The 16,742-nt window shown below is 36.8% G+C and overlaps 4 protein-coding genes across 12 annotated transcripts in view; 1 reads left to right on the forward strand and 3 right to left on the reverse strand.

Annotated features, from left to right (window-relative positions):
• Nucleotides 1–16,742, forward strand: part of sbb (scribbler) — a 148,815-nt gene that overhangs the window by 112,507 nt on the left and 19,566 nt on the right. The gene's annotated exons all lie outside the window — the stretch shown is intronic.
• LOC138124708 (uncharacterized) lies at nt 70–1,109 on the reverse strand. The gene is made up of 3 exons (XM_069039859.1): nt 593–1,109; nt 310–542; nt 70–253 (listed from the first exon to the last, which is right to left on the reverse strand). The coding sequence occupies exons 1-3, from the start codon at nt 959–961 to the stop codon at nt 145–147; spliced, it is 711 nt and encodes a 236-aa protein (XP_068895960.1). The 5' UTR covers nt 962–1,109; the 3' UTR covers nt 70–144.
• On the reverse strand, nt 5,156–6,900 carry LOC138124709 (uncharacterized). Its single transcript, XM_069039860.1, has 3 exons — nt 5,630–6,900; nt 5,363–5,580; nt 5,156–5,313 (listed from the first exon to the last, which is right to left on the reverse strand). Exons 1-3 carry the CDS (start codon nt 5,990–5,992, stop codon nt 5,205–5,207), a joined length of 690 nt encoding a protein of 229 aa, XP_068895961.1. The 5' UTR covers nt 5,993–6,900; the 3' UTR covers nt 5,156–5,204.
• LOC138124710 (uncharacterized) lies at nt 7,007–8,347 on the reverse strand. The gene is made up of 3 exons (XM_069039861.1): nt 7,772–8,347; nt 7,528–7,721; nt 7,007–7,478 (listed from the first exon to the last, which is right to left on the reverse strand). Exons 1-3 carry the CDS (start codon nt 8,138–8,140, stop codon nt 7,370–7,372), a joined length of 672 nt encoding a protein of 223 aa, XP_068895962.1. The 5' UTR covers nt 8,141–8,347; the 3' UTR covers nt 7,007–7,369.

The raw sequence follows: 16,742 nt of genomic DNA on the forward strand, positions 1-16,742 counted from the left end.
TACTTTAAGAAAAACATTAGCTAGTTAGTTCACAAATGTCCTAAATTGACACTTTTCCATTTTTAACTTGCAAGAGACTCATTTTTTCTAGCTACATATGTTTATTTCTTTTTTATTTACAACGATAACAATTCAAGTCATGTTTCAATCATCACAAGCTTCTTGTGCATCCATTAGAATGTTCAAAATTTCTTTCTTCGCTTTCCGGAGCGAATGTCGACCACTGATTTTCCTCAACTCCAACTCTACCAACCTAAACACAACCAAATCAATCAATAATCTTACTTCGTTGCTTCGTAACCATCTCACCTCCCAAACGTGGACAAATCATCTTCAATCCTTTCAATCTTGCCGCCAGGTAGTATGCCTGACGTCTCTGGAGAAATTCTCGTCGGTGTGCTTTCCTCTCTCTTGACTAATCCGATGTCTTCATAAAAAGACTCAATTTCTTGTGTTTCTTCGCCACGCTCGACTATATTGAGCTGTCCCAAGTCCTTCGATTCGTGCACGCTTTCGTCATCTTGGTCAGCTTGACCTTCACCCTGAAAACAATCCAAGTAGTGATTCACAAACAAGTTTCGAAAGAGTTTACGTCGACACTTAATGCAGAATCGGAGTTGCGCAAGAAGTCCAGTTGTGCAAAACACCAAAGCGTCGGTTTGTAGATGTTTTCAGGTTTTGCCCCGCTCAACTGACTTTTCCTGATTTTGGACAGTTGGTTGGCGTATTGTGTGCGCAACACGTGGATCTTCCTTTTTATATCTTCGACGGTCATTTTCCTGCCACGTCTGCTCATTTCACTCCTGATGGCTTTCAAGGCCTCCAAACGTTTGGGTTTGTTCTTGTAGTTGCCATCTTTTGGGGCGTATAGAACTGGATACTTCTTGTATAAATCGATCAGGTCACATGTCGATTCCTGATTCCAAAGGAACCTCTCTTCGGTTTCTTCGGTGTTGTTCATCTTGCCGCGAAGACACACCACGTTTACATGTATTTTTTTAATGCATTCGCCGCTGTTTTTACGAGACTTGATATTGATTAAATCGCCGACCGTAGTTGCACGTACGTGTTGCACCGCACTCGGAACTCTTCTAGACCGCGCAACTCGCTGCGCACGATCCGCGCAGCGGTGAAGGTTAATATGGTGGGGACGAATAGATAGTGGCAAGGCTTGCATGCAATTTAATTGCGATGGAAGCAGACAGTAGTAAACTTGCACAGACGGAATCTTAGTAATGTTTTCAGGATTTTTGTATAAAACAGCGATTTTGAATCAATGGTGCATTAACTTCCTGGAGGCCGCGATGATCTCACAGACGGTTCTGCAATGACTTGAAAGAAATACACACATATATCACTCTGTACAGTTAAAGTAGAAAGAAAATAAAAATGAATGAATTAATGACAAAGAAAATAGGAAAGCTTTGCTTTTCTAATCTACCTTCCTTCAAAAACGAGCCAGAAATAAAAAATTTCGGCACTCCTGAGCTATAGTCTTATTCCATAAGATTAAAACAGCCCTGAATTGATTTGCTTAATTTGCATAATATTTTAAATAGAACCCTTGTTTTACATTCCTAAACACTTTAAAAGGGTCGCACGGAAATAACCTGAAGAAGAACCTCATCTTGAAAAGGGTCGAGAAAACACTGGTGTAAAATCTTCCCAGTCATATAAAATTGGTAAGTTGGCGGAAAACTTTCCAAGCTAAATTTTCAGATTAGTAATGGAATTGAAACTTTCCACATTTACAGCGAGTTTCACGAATTTTCGAAGGCATTGTTACAATTATGATGATAATAATAATAATCTGACTATCAAATTATTCTATTCAAATTTGAGCGACGTTCCGGAATTGAGATTTTAGGCAAACATTTAATTTGAAACTGCAAATGTGTGTAATGTGTGTTTTGTGATATAACGATTAATTATCAAATAATTCCATTTACGACATGAGTCCCATTGTTAATTAATTAATTAATGGAAAACATTTTAATCATAACTAATAAACTATTATTATGATTTAATTGTAGTAAAATGCGACTTTTTAGATAGATAAATCGCTCCGTTTGCCTTGGAAGATAAAGAAGTTCCTTTTTTGAAAGCCATTGATGATGTGACAGGCTTTGTATCATTGGTATTTTAATTAAATTTTAAACCTAATTTTCAGTTTCTGATTTTACACTGATGTATGAGGCTTCACTCTCAATATTGATATATGAAGTTAGCGGGAAAAATATTAATTAGATTTTGCATAAAATCTAGTCTTGCATTATAAAATCAAAAATTGCATTTATTTATGATCTGCGTAATTGAACGGTCGTAAATAATGCGACAATGGGATTTGTCAAGAGCAGGAGCTGGAATCGGGCTGGATCGATTCACAATTGTAATGAAGTTAGAAATGAGAGGCATCAAGAAGGTGAATGATCATTTTGTCGATAAATATACCATTTTGTCATAAATCATTTGATTACACTAGATGAAGATTCACCTTAATTAAAATTTAACAGATAAATTAGCACAAACTGTTCCCGCCATGTATGTACATTAACAAAAAAAACATAATTATGTGCTTTTTCATTATACCAATTAATCAAAGAACCACGATCTGTTTTACTAAATGTAGGGAATTTGATGATATCTATTGCCTATACCAGCCAATGCCTGTCATTTTTAATGTCCTTGAAAGTACGCAAACTCGCATTTAACATTTGAACGTATTATTAAAATGCCTCGCAAAGTGAGACATTTATTAAACTCTCAAATTAGTTGTTATTAACTTTATTAACATGGTGTGCTAATAATATTTCTAATAACCTCAATTTTTATATGATGAGATTTTTCATCCTACGTTAAAAGTGTACAACGTTGCCAGCTCTATTTTGGATGTAAATTGCGGTGTTGTGGTTCTTTGATTAAAGAACAGACTATACAGGGTTATTCACGAGAGAGGTACTTCTGAATTTTTATTTTGCCGCAACCAAAAATACCAATGGCAGTAATTACTAAATCAAATGTGTTATTTCTTTTAAATTAGAAATCAAAGTAAGTTGGATAGATTTGTCAAAAATGTCAGATTGGCAGATAACCTGTATTTCATTAAAATTCAACAAATAAATTAACAAATTAAGTTAATGTAAAAGGTGTTCGAAGTGTCTACCATTGGCTTGTAAACATCCGCAGCGGCGACAGAATTCCTTCCACGCTCTCCATAAATGAGGAGCATATCAGTCTTTTCGTCCTTATTGTAAAAACAAAATTTTCGAATTGACAAAGATTTTTTGCTTTAACGTCAAAGCGACAGGACTAAGAGCCGTCGTGGATTCAGTTATAATTATTTTCAAAATTTGAAATCAAGATATTCTTGCAATGTGTATAATGGGTTGCGGCAAAAAGAAATTCAGAAATACCCCTCTCGTGAATAACCCTGTATGTGTACCGATTTGGCTGTTTAGTGTTATTCGCTTTAATCCTGAACAATTTAAAGCATTTGTTAAAAGTTACTAGGATAACCTCTAATATTCAAAGGCACGGTCAGACACAACCATTTTTGCTGCCCAGTTTTAGATTGCGACCGCAAAATTTTCTTGTCGTGTTCATACATCCCATATGTGGTGCAGCAGGCAGTTTTTCTTCCTGCAAGTCTGAAAAAAAATTGCACTAGGGTTCACACGCAACACGCTGTTTTTACAGCAAGCAATCATCAGCTGCTGCATGCGTGCATACTGCTATTGTTCCTCGGCGTCTAGCCGTTCAGTCAATTGAAATGCAATTTTTGTTCATTTGACACTTAGGTTTCTTGAACTTTGTATATTTCCGCTTCTGTCATCAAGATTTCAAATTTGACTTTTATGAGTACCACACCCGAATTTACAGTGAAATAACTGAATTGCAAATTGCAAATTAAGATTAATTTTTGTCTTTGTACAATAATTGTCCAACAAAAAAATACAAAAGAATGAAACTTCCATACCATTTTAGGAATTACTGTTTTTGGAGATTTTTTTTTTTTTGGACTGGCAATCTACTCGTAAATAATATGTATGTAAGTAGATTTTGGTACAGTTTCCCTAATCTACGTCATTGGCGCCCACACATCACCCCTTCAAGTGGTGGTGCGGTCTAAAAATAGAACGGACCGACATCAGAGCACTGCGTGGCATTCGATAAGAACCGACTAATCGAGTCAGGGTGTGTTTTTGTTTTGAGTCGAACTGTTGTAAAATCAAATAAAGAACGTTTTAATTCCAAATATTGCATCATTGCTAACATGTATAATCAAGAATCATTTTTTAATTTTATTTAAATATGTAGGTATATTATTTACGTTATAGTGGGGACATATTTTGGCATATATCTCTTGTGGGGCGTAATGGTACCACCATTTTTATGCCATTTTGGAGTTACCAAAAGAGTATTTTTCTTTTCAGCAGTAACACTGACGTATTTCATCCTTTAATGTTGGATTGTCAAATTGCAGAAGAAGTTGCCATTGCCTGTTACATTGGCACAACCGAAACTTGAAATGTCTTTATCACAAAAGGTACTTTGTCGAGTTGTGACAGAGAAAAAAACATACACATTGTTGAGCGAATATTTACAATGTTTTCAGTAGTCACTATATCTTAGTTCTGAATAAAGAGTTATTTTAATTGGAGTAACGATTAAAACCTTACATAGTAATGTAAGTAGAGTAGTAACTGTAATCCAAATAGTTTTCGGACTGAGTAATTTTTTCTTTTTTCCAAAAATTCAGATCAATTTTGAAAATGTTTTTCGTTATACCTTTATCTATGTAGTTTTTGAAATGGAAAAGCTTTCAGGGCCAAATTTCTTCTGCGCATAGATCGGTAAGGAATATCTTCTTTATATTAACCTATTTTTATGGGAAATTTGTTTTTTAACGGTCTTGCTTATTGTTAGTAGATTTCCAAAAGAATTTTTGATAACAATTATAGTCAGAACCGAATCATTGTATGAAAAAATAAGCTACTTATTCCTTCTCTTTCGCCATGAAACACTTTTAAGTTCAAATATGTACATATTTATATTGGACGCAAGTATTAAAAACGAATTTGGTGTACTTTTTACACATTTTTCCCTTTAAAAAAATTGCTTCTTCTGACTTGTAAGGAACACAAATCTACGTGTATCGCTTTATTTGTTCTTTTATTTACAACGACAACAAATCAGATGACATTTCAATAGTCGCAGACTTCTTGTGCATCCATTAGAATATGGATAATTTCTTTCTTGGCCCGTCGGAGCAACTGCCGATTACAGATTTTCCTTAGCTCGAACTCGACCAACCTAAACCCAATCAAATCAATCAATAATCTTTCTTCATTCACCACCTCACCTCCCAAACGTGGACAAATCATCTTCAACCCTTTCATTTGTGCCACCAGGCACGAAACCTGATATCTCCGGAGAAATCCGTGTCGATGCGCGTTCCTTCCTGTTCATCAAGCAGATTTCTTTATAGAAATTTTTCATTTCTTGTGTTTCTTCGCCATGCTGACCGAAGTCCTGTGACTCGTGCAGGCTGTCGTCGTCCTGATCAGCCTGACTTTCACACTGGAACCAATCAAAGTAGTAATTGCTTAATAATCTCGAAAGAAATTACATCGACACTCGAATCGGAGTGGCGCAAGAACTCCAGTTGTCCAAAACACCAAAGCTTCGGTTTGTAGATGTTTTCAGGTTTTGCCCCGCTCAACTGACTTTTTCTGATTTTGGACAGTTGATGGGCGTATTGAGTGCGCAACCCTTGGATCTTCTTTCTGATATCTTCGACGGTCATTTTTCTGCCGCGTCTGTTCATATCGCTCCTGATGACTTTTAGGACCTCCAAACGTTTACGTTTGTTCTTGTAGTTGCCGTGTTTAGGTGCGTACAGGACTGGGTACTTCTTGTACAATTCGATCAAATCACTTGTCGATTCCCTATTCCAAAGGACTCTGTCTTCGGTGTCCCCGACGTTGTTCATATCACCAAACTTATTTTGTAACGCTATTTTTATGACAGTTGGTATTGATTAAATGGCCGAGCTGACCGTAGTTGAACGTACGTGTTGCACAACATTCGAAGCTTTTCTGGACAGCACAACTGGCTGCGCACGATTCGTCCAGCGCTGAAGATTAATGGTGGGGACGAATTGATTGTATAACAGCAAGGCTTGCATGCAATTTAATCGTACTGAAGGCAGAAAGTTACGAAAATTAATGAATTCACGACGGTTAATAAGAATATGTGCAGAAAAGTCTTTTGCCAAGGTGCATAGAGGAGACTTCAGTTCTAGCAAACTTTGTATAAGTCTTCCTGAAGTCATATTTAAATCGCCAAGTGTACGAAAACTTTCCGAATGAAAATTTTAAATTTATGATGAAATTGCAGCTTTTCACATTTCGATCGGATGGGATGGCACAAATTATCGGGAGAATGGCAACAAATATTATCGTAATTGCTATTTTCATCTGACTATCGATTTATGCAGCTTTTAGAGAAATATTTATTTTGAAACAACGAAAATTTTACAGTTTAATGGGAAATTTGTGCATTGAATATTTTGTGTTGTAACAATTCATTATTAAATATTTCATTTGCGATATTAGCTCCATTGTTGTTAATTAATTAACGATAACATACTCGTACTTTTGTATGAGATTTTTTAGGTACCTCAGTTTATTTGTTTTCATTGGAAGTTAAAAAGTCTGCTATTGAAAGGAAAAGAACTCCATCCGCTATCGTTAATTTTTTGTTCGGAGCTACCTAAATACAGCCTCATGATATCCAAGTGGCATCATTTTTTTTTCTAGATTTTGTTTTATATTAGCCGAGGACACGTGTTTTTAAAGTGAAAGTAATAATAATAATAATAATAATTGTATGACGTATGGACAGTTAGATATCGTGTAAAAAGTGGGCGTCATGCAAAAAATGATAATACATATAAATATGTAGTGCTAAAACGAGTTACTGATACATATACATATTGGTAAAATAAAAGACAGCCTGGATTTCGTTATCCCCTTTTAAATGGAAAATTTTATGCATTTCAAAAAGGTCAAGGATTAAAAATAGTTTTCGAAAATATTTCAAATTTAAATTAATACTACGAGTACTTTGCTCTAGTTTTTCCATGTATCAGGGATTAGGAGCCATTTTTTTTCTGCATGAAGAGAATTGGGTTATTTCAGAATCATACCTCGTAAAATTTCTTTTTTTCCTTTTTAAAAATTTTGTTGCATTCATTTTGTGGCCTACCATTGAAATTTTATTTCTTCTGATTTGCAATATACACAATTCATTTACGTATATGGCTTTATTAATTCTTAATTTTCAACGGCAACTATCGTATCATATTTTAATCATCGCAGATTTCTTGGGCATCCATTAGAGTATTGATAATTTCTTTCTTGGCCTTCCGGAGTGACTGTTGACTACTGATCTTCCTTAACTCGAACTCAACCAACCTAAACCCAACCAAATCAATTAAAAATTTTTATTCATTCACCACCTCACCTCCCAAACGTGGACAAATCATCTTCAACCCTTTCATTTCTGCCACCAGGTACGAAACCTGACGGCTCCGGAGAAACTCGCGTCGATGTGCTTTCCTTTCTGTTCACCAACCCGATCTCTTTGTGGATTTCTTGTGTTTCTTTGCCATGCTCCTCGTGCGAGCTTTCGCTGTCCTGATCAGCTTGACTGTCACACTGAAAACAATCAAAGTAGTGATTGCTAAATAGATTCCGCGAGAATTTACGTCGACACTCGACGCAGCATCAGAATTGCTCAAGAACTCCAATTGCGCAAAACACCAAAACCTCGGTTTGTAGACGTTTCCGCGTTTTGATCTGCCCAACTGGCTCTTCTTGATTTTGGACAGTTGACGGGCGTATTGGGTGCGCAACACCCTGATCTTCTTTCTGATATCTTCGACGGTTATTTTTCTGCCGTGCCTGATCATTTCTCGTCTGATGGCTTTCAGGGCCTCCAAACGTTTAGTTTTATCCGTGTAGTTGTCGTGGTTTGGTGCGTACAGGACTGGGTACTTCTTGTACGATTCTATCAAATCACGTGTTGATTCCTGATTCCAAAGGAACCTCTCGTCGGTTCCGTCGGCGTTGTTCATCTTCCCAGGAAGATACACCAAGTTTAGATTTGGTTTTTCACTGTGTTGGCTGCTTTTTTATGATAATTGGTATTGATTCAATCGTTGAGTTGCACGTATGTGTTGCACACCACTCGGAACTCTTCTGGACGACGCAACTCACTGCGCACGATTTGTGCAGATCTGAAGGTTAATGGTGGGGAGGAGTTGATTGTGGCAACACCAATACTTGCCTGCATGCAATGACGCTGATGCACTCTTCATTGTGTCGCAATTTGGAGACTGTTGAGACACTTTGGAAATATTTGTTGAGATGTTAAGAGGAGATGTCTTTGGGAATTCCAGGATTTAATTGAAATCTCACAGACTCCGAATAAAGCCTTTTACAGTCATATTAAATGCCAAGTTTGCTGAAAACTTTCCCAATAAAATTTTCAAATTTATGAGGGAATTGAAACTTCACATTTGTAGTGGGTTGCACAAGTTATTGGAAACGTTACTACAATTATTATTATATGTAGTACTTATTATTTTGTTCTGACTGTCAAAATTTATAAACCGTTGAAACATTCGACTTGTAAACAATGATCCAGTTAGAAATTTTTAATTCATAGATAATGTGTGTGATGTCGTTTTTTGTTTTATATCTGTTAATTATTATCCATTGAATAGTTTTACGTACCATATCAGCCCCTTTGTTGTTTGAAACATGGAATGTTATAGGTCTTCTTTGAAACATAAATTGAAAAAAAACCTACTATTTTTTCCTGGTAGGCGGTTGCGTGCGCCACTTACAAAATCCTGCAACGAAATGCGACCTCCCTATTGGTTACTTTATTCCACTAACCACTACCCGCGTCGTTAGTAGGTCATTTGATCCTGATTTGAGGTGTGTAACAAGCACTTACGGTACATGCACCTTGTCACGGGCAACTGTCAAAACATTTCCTGCGATTGTCACTTGTCTCTCATTCATCGCATGTTTTTTAGGACAACGAAATAAATCTTTGACAAATAACTTCACTGCTAAAATGAAGTACATACATACACATATCACGCATAAAATGCCACTTCTTATCCACCTCTAAAAAACAAGATTTTTTAAAGTTAATTTGATGAAGTTTCTGTTGCGATAATTTTTTATGTTATGTACTTCGAAAGTACAGGCTCTATTGTTTGAACCACGATACAGCGCGTTCAAATGAAATCCTGGGCTGAGTAGACGTTGGAAAAATTAAACCGTTTAGAACAGTGTAAAATTTGAATTTCCCGCCGTTTGACACGAATGACATTTGTTTATGTTTAATCGAGACATAATTGAACATGTTTGTTTTCAGCAAAGGGTGCCCTTAGATATTTGCTTCGAGAATAGGAATCGTTAAGTTATTCTATTTTTAATATAAAACATTGCAAAGAAAGAAACAAAGAAAGATTTTTTTGGCTCTAAATTTTAGGTTAGCTGTCAACATGCTCCAATTATTCTACGCTTTAAAAAAGCACAACAATTGACGGTTTCCTGGCCTTCCCAACCCAGGATTTCATTTGAACGCGCGATAGTAATAAGGAACATGCATTCCTTTAGCCTGTATTCATATTAGAAGCCTTTCTTGAATTCTCGTGGCATCTTACCTTGAGATGTTTATTTATGGTGTACACCAGTTTACAATAATGGTGGAAAAATGCAATAAAAGCAAACTTGCAGCCTTGCAAGATTTAAAAATATCGCAAGTCTTTATAAAACATGAAGTTCATGGGAGATCATTGTAACGGTGATCGCTCATTTGGAAAGAGATAATTTCCTGCAATATACCGCTGAACTGTTTGTTACTTTTAAAATTCTTTACAGGCGATATTATTTATTTGTTTGTATATTCATATTTAATGTAGAAAAGATTCTGGCGTTAATCAACATAATTGTGTTTTTACAAGAAACTTATTAGTTATTAGGTATATTGCAAACATTGTTGCGAAGACTTAAGTATAAAAAAGTGTTCGGAAGAATAGTGAAAAGAAATTGAATATCTACAACACAAAGCCATCAGTGAATCCTAAAAGGCAAAATATATTAGAAATACATAATTTAATTTAGTAAAAATAAGGACCGATTTGTAATGAAACAGTTTTGAACTCGCAAATATGTAGTGATTGTATTTAATTATAATTTAATCTTTGTCAAATTTATTTTATTTTGGTTGTCCAATAAGCGCGTTTTTTAATTTTGCCTTTCTAACAAATGGTCGACGCGTGACCTTCAAGCTTCACTTTTGTGTCTTTCAAATAGATCACTAGAGCAATGCAGCTGTGTTTGTTGTAATTTAAATATAAAAATGATCATCTTGCTTTTGTTTTTAGTGGTCAACTATACTCAGTAATCATTTTCGCTTTGTGATGAGAAAGTTAAATTTTTGTACAAAACATTCTCGACTTCTGTCTAAAACATGTTCATTAGACATCGTTGCAACGAATCATTTTTGTTATTTAACTCGAACTTCTCGTATTCTTGAACTGCAGAACCCTTGCACATTGTAACAATTCAAATGACATCCAAAAGCCACGACGTGGAAATAATCCAGATAATGTCATTTTGCACAATGGACGTCAGATTTGTAATATGAGCAGAAGCACCATAACAGACTAGTAAATATTGGGCGTTCGTTGATGCTTCCAGCTAAATTCACAAACGGTAATTACGTGCATCTCGTAGTTGTGGAAATGACGGCATAACGGTAACGAACGCCATTATACAATATCAAAATAATTGAAAGGCCAATGTGGCATGACCGACACACTCGTCTGAGCTTAATCCACCGTTCATAACACGAGTAATGGCAAAATGTCAAAAGCATTGTGCGCTAGACATGCAATAGCAGATGTCCAGCATATTATGCCCCGGAATTATTTCAATCACACGGTTTATAACTTCCAATTGCACAGTACAGCACCACTTTCCAAAGACAAAAAAATCTTCTTCCTCGTCAATTCACTTTTCACTGCAATTAACCGAATCTTCCGGTTGTTCCCTTATCTTATTTTTTTTGATAACTAATCTCCCTTGTGTGCTAAAAGGACAGCTGGTCGCGACAAGATTTGCGTCAGTCAAGGGGTGATCACGGTACCCACTCCAGTGCTCGACTTGGTGAATCTACAATGTCGCAACCCGCCCGCAGTACTTTTGCAACAAATGTAAGAAATTCAAATAAAAACGCTCATATCGCTCGTTTCGATCTATTTTGGGATTCTGGTCGCGTTGGCTGTAGAAAGTACTAATAGACTTACAGTTCTGGTGTCGTGCAGTGCAGCCATTCTTCTCCACTTTACATTTTAAGCTTGATTTATTTCGGCTTAGGGGAAATAAATTGTTTGAAATTTAAATTCGCTGTAGATTATTCGAAAATTATTTACACGTAAGAGGAACACCTTTCTGGATGTTATTAACAGCTTACCATTTTAACGTCTCTAAACGCCCACAAATTATTTTAAATGGGGGTTTAAATCTGGATCTCACTGTTTATCGGGGAAGTTTCAAGTTAAATATTAAATTAAGAAAGGAAGTCTCACGTGTTTACAGTGATGGAAAGAAAGAGATATTTTTAGACAAATACCTAATCCTAATATTTATCCATCGGCGTTTCGAGGGTGTTTGTTTTTTACACTTCTTCCTCTATAAATAAGCCATTTTTACGGACGCTCTGTGTGTACCTAACCTTTTCAAGACTCGCGAATAGCTCAGCGCAGGTTTAGAAAGAGGTACTATATCGTACCAAGCCCCACAATGTTTGCTTTGGAAGAGATTATTTTGGTACAATCATATCCATTCAAAGAGTTTTCGACTTCATTCGCTTTTGTAAATTGTACAGAATTAATAACCGTTATTCAACCACCAGACGCTTAGCAACCTGCTGTTCCTAAATTTTCAAAAAATTTTCTTTCAATTTTAGTAACATTAGTAACAAAACTCAAAAAAAAACTAGAGTTAATTCAACGTTCTGCAGAACTGCAAACCCATTACGTGCTTTATAAGTCATTTCACCGCGAAGCGACTCTTCGGCGACTCAGTGGGGTACGTCTTTATTTAGAGCAGCCGGGGTGCGAGCGACAGCTGGATAGTGTAGTAGCTTGACAGGATGTTTTGACGTGGTTGGAAAAAATCGATGTTCATTGAAGGGTGAAGAAACGTTCTTTTTTGAAGTAAATTTTGTGGTCAGTGTTCGTGTAGACCTCATGAATATTCAGGTCCGGTCTCGGGTGTCGATGTTGTCGGACTGCCCAAAACAAAACGAACAGGACTGTCTTAATTTAGTTTGGTCCTAGTTGCCGATGGCTTTTTTGTAAGATAAGTACTGAACAGGTGGTAGTTGGAGGGAATTGATCGAATGGTTTGAGCGTTGTGCAGACTTGGTCGTTTAGCAATGTCAAATGTGCACCATTCAGAGGGTTACTAATGAAACAATTTTCTACATTGGTTTATCTCCGGATAATCACGCGAGCCGTGTAGTTATTCATAATTCATAACGACATGAAATATTCAGTAGGTTTTAATGGCATAATTGCGTGCGCTAACTATATTCAGAAGAGCCTCGCTTTGTATTTCTGGCGTTTTATATTGTTCCTCGACGGAACAAAGGAACGCTCTAACCCACTCCTGCTTATCTTCAAGACTTTTAATCCTGAACTCCGCCACTAATCAGGCTAATTATCAGCGTCTGCTCAGATTAGAATCCATCGCGCTCGATTCTTTACAAACAACCATTTCATCGCGTTTTTTCCTGAATAATGGATGTAGCTCTGGAAACATTACTTTCCTGTGAAAGGACGTCAGTTCTTCGAGAACCCTCGTCCCGACCCTAAATAAATAAAAATATTATACACCGACACTTCATCCGCCCTGTCAGACGTGAACTGACGTGAACAGCCTTCATCCCGGTCCAGAATCAGTGGCGGGACCCTCTTATTTTTCTTTCAACCCCCAAAGTAAAACAGTTTAGCTCGGTTGTTTGTTACGAATTCCGGGAGTTTTCCGACCGCTTGTCGGAAGCTATTAATTTTATTATAACCTAATCAATTACAATTTGCTACGATGTGGTTCAGGTTCCGCTCATTTGCCGCTAATTGTAACGCTTGCTTATCGAGCTGTGTTCCCCTCGACTGTGGCAGAAGCAGGTGTGAGCCAAAGCTAACCATTTGCTCTGATCGTGTGTTGTTGGGACAAACCAGCCGCAGGGGATTTACACCCTTTTCAGCTCGTCGGCACTAATTGAGTGCAAGTTTCAAGAGTAGGTGTTTGAAGAATTGCCGCTTTGCTTTGTACGTTGATCTGATAAATTGGGGAACTGTTCAGCGATGGAAAACGATAGTCGAGTCGTTGATCGATTCCCTCCTAGGGATTCCATTTGCCAAGGTAGATTTTTGTACGTCCACTGGAGAGCAAATGTGAAGCTTCAAGGTCGCGCGCCGCCATTTGCCAATTAGTAAAACCCATAATCGTCTTTAATATACCTACATATGTAGCTTTTGTACTTCATTTAAATTTTTGAAAAAGTTGAAGGTCATTGTTTACTTTAGCTCCCGGTCCCGTTCGACGGCGTCTCCTGATCATCCTCCTTACCTTCAAATGTTGTGCAAACGATTTTCCTTGCCCTTTAGTTATACTAGACATTGACGCGACCTTGAAACACAACAAAAGAGAAAAACAAAGGCATTTGCACAAGGTTTGACTGGTGGGAAACGATGTAGGAGGACGCCCTAAGGGTGTCTGGCCAGAAAAAACGCGAAAATTCGACCGGGAGCTAAAGTAAACAATTACGATTACCAAGTTGAATGCCAACGAACTGTTTTGGTGTATTTTTTTAAAATACGAGATCATTTGTTATAAATTTCGTAACAAGTGTTGGACGAAATAAAGTTTTCAGAATAATATGTATTGTAAAAGAAATAAAGAAAATCAAAAAGCCGAAGGCATTCTGGAGGTAAAGCAGATTCTAATCATAGGCAAAATGCTGGTTTCTGCTAAAAAAAATATTAAATTTTATTTACATTGATGATTTTGCGATGAATAAATTGTGAAAAGGAAATATAATTCAATTATCTAATAAGTGCGCTCTTTAATCTCGCCTTTCTGAGAAATGGCCGACGCGTGACCTCGGAGCTTCATTTTTCTTATCTTATACAAATCACTAGAGAAATACCATGCATCAAAGTGTTTGCTATGGATTGTCAAAATCGTCGTCTTATTTTGTTTGTTTAACATTATTGTTACGAGTCATGTGCATTTTATGATGAAGTAAAAGTATTGGGGAAATATAAATTTGTAATGTAACTCGTACGTCGCTTGACAATTTAAACTGACATCCTCCTTAAACTGTTGAGAATCTAGAAATGTGTTAGACCCGACGTGACTACGTCTGAAACAATAGTCTATCATAAATTTAGATGCAAATCACATCTCGTAATGCCTTCCAAGAAACAAAGCAAATGTGTACAAAGTTGGAATCATTAAAAACAAAACCCGCTGTGACAGTCCAGACTGAAAGTTTTAGCAAATGATTTTGGACCGTTTCCAGCCGAGACAAGTGAGAACAATAAAAAACGAGTGCACATTCAAAAAGTGAACGAACCAGCCCAGATTGTAAAATTGGAGTGGCTTTTGATGTTGCCAGATAATTATGCTTTAATGCGCCGCTTGTCTTAATTGGCAGTGTAATTAATTCATTTTTTTACGAACGAAATTGAAAAAAAATTGATAAGATAACTTGTGAATTTTTGAAAGTGTAAAAGGTCAAGTGGTATCGCGGCTGACTTCTTGTGTTCTATTTCGGTAATTATAGCTGTGGAACATGCAATGCTTATTCAGAAAGTGTGAACGGAGCGAATATTTATGAGTTAGCACGGAGGAAAGAAAAGGAAAATGTCACCTCAGACATGAATTCGTGGATTTTGGCGCACAGAAAAAGTGTTACAAATTGATGGAGCGCGTTTGCATTATTCATAAATGATAAATCCTTCCACTTTGGCCCAAATGATTTTAACTTTACATTTTTAAACGGAACAACCTAATATGAACAAGTTTTCACAAACAAATCAAGTGGTATGTCAAATTTCAACAGTAAATGAAGTGTTTTGGACATAGTACATTAAGTATAACCAGATTGCGAAATAATTCATTTTACGCAACATATGTCAACGGAAGGTTGGAAATGGATTTATTGCGTGTCACTTGGAATAAAGCAAATAATAAAAAAAAAACTCCCTCGACCTAGAATTAAATGCAAACTTTTTCACTCTTTTCCATCAGAACTTGACTCAACTAATTATATTGTAAAGGCGCCATTACATTTATATTGAACTACAGCAACCACAATCTACACAAAGAATAATTCTCTCCCGTCACTTAATCCCAACAGCACAAAACAATTATTTTTCTGCGGAGAGAAATACATATCAACAGAATTATTTTTTGCAAACCCACTCCAACTCACTTTTCGATTGGTCATAATTTTCTGAGTACCCCTATTAGGGTGTTCCAAATATTCTGCCCGCTATTGACTACCACTGCATTCGAGTGCCATCGACCCCTTTTGGGACCCTCTCCCCAAACAACTGTGCGGTTTATCGCAAACATGTGTGAACCGAATCCTGTCAGACGTTTGTCCAAGGAAGACAAACATAATTTGCAAAAAAGGTGCATGTGCTATATGGGTATTATTATTTATGTGGAAGTTGGTTTCATCGTTCGAGTGAAAATAATGAGGGAATGTCAGGAAATTTATACGTGAGTCGGGCATAGATGCGCTGGCATTTATCTTTATTATCCTATCAGAATGCTCTGAATGAGAGTGCTTCCCCAACTTCCAGCTATTCAATTCGTATCGAGGGGCTCCCTAATCAGGGATGAAATTATTGTTCTATTCTACTTAAATCGAGCAGATGTTAACATACTCGGACCCGAGTTGGCACCGCTGATTTCCAGTGACAAGTTTGTCGTTCACTTTTCAAAATCTGGTCCAGTTTTTCTTGTCTCAGTCACACTTCTTGTAATTCGTGTTCATCTGTTTGGTTAATTAAACAGGTATGAATCTCGTGGGTGTGCTAACGATAGGGAGTCAGGTTAGGTATTTTGAGGAGTTTCAGTGCTTTGAGATAATGAAGATGTAGCCGTGGTCTAATTGATAATTGGTGTAATTAAGTTACAGCGAACGCTGGGATAGCTGGTAATAACAGGAAACTGAATTTCACTCCTGCAATAAGTGGGCAAGTGTATAGTGGGTAATGGGCGTGAAGCAATTTTTGCTGTCATACATTTTCTAAGTTATGACAGTACCCATTGGGACAGGTCTTTGTTTGGTGTCCAACCAATTCACACTTCCAGAGATAAACGGTCATTGTTTGAGTAGACGCGTTTGCATTTAAACTACACCCTTTCATTTTTATCAAGGAAGCTTAAATAGTTCTGATAACATTATCTACAGCAGTTGATGTGTACATGAAGCCTATGAGGTCCTTTTTTTAAGTTGCGTAACGTTGGCAAAAGCTCTGAAACTTTTTTCAAAACTGTAGCTTCTATTTTTTGCAACATTTGAAACTTGACAGTTTGTTGGTCCATTAGCTGACCAGATTTGGGCTTAAG

This window comes from Tenebrio molitor, chromosome 2 (genome assembly GCF_963966145.1).
Source record: "Tenebrio molitor chromosome 2, icTenMoli1.1, whole genome shotgun sequence".
Lineage (NCBI taxonomy): Eukaryota > Metazoa > Arthropoda > Insecta > Coleoptera > Tenebrionidae > Tenebrio > Tenebrio molitor.

Bases quoted from the DNA above. Each gene is read 5' to 3' on its own strand.
- LOC138124708 (XM_069039859.1), bottom strand. From the start codon at position 961: ATGAACAACACCGAAGAAACCGAAGAGAGGTTCCTTTGGAATCAGGAA. The intron at 543-592 runs GTAAACTCTTTC...GATTGTTTTCAG, and splicing joins ATTCTGCATTAAGTGTCGAC to GGTGAAGGTCAAGCTGACCA. The intron at 254-309 runs GTGAGATGGTTA...GGTTGTGTTTAG, and splicing joins GATTTGTCCACGTTTGGGAG to GTTGGTAGAGTTGGAGTTGA.
- LOC138124709 (XM_069039860.1), bottom strand. From the start codon at position 5,992: ATGAACAACGTCGGGGACACCGAAGACAGAGTCCTTTGGAATAGGGAA. The intron at 5,581-5,629 runs GTAATTTCTTTC...GATTGGTTCCAG, and splicing joins ACTCCGATTCGAGTGTCGAT to TGTGAAAGTCAGGCTGATCA. The intron at 5,314-5,362 runs GTGAGGTGGTGA...GATTGGGTTTAG, and splicing joins GATTTGTCCACGTTTGGGAG to GTTGGTCGAGTTCGAGCTAA.
- LOC138124710 (XM_069039861.1), bottom strand. From the start codon at position 8,140: ATGAACAACGCCGACGGAACCGACGAGAGGTTCCTTTGGAATCAGGAA. The intron at 7,722-7,771 runs GTAAATTCTCGC...GATTGTTTTCAG, and splicing joins ATGCTGCGTCGAGTGTCGAC to TGTGACAGTCAAGCTGATCA. The intron at 7,479-7,527 runs GTGAGGTGGTGA...GGTTGGGTTTAG, and splicing joins GATTTGTCCACGTTTGGGAG to GTTGGTTGAGTTCGAGTTAA.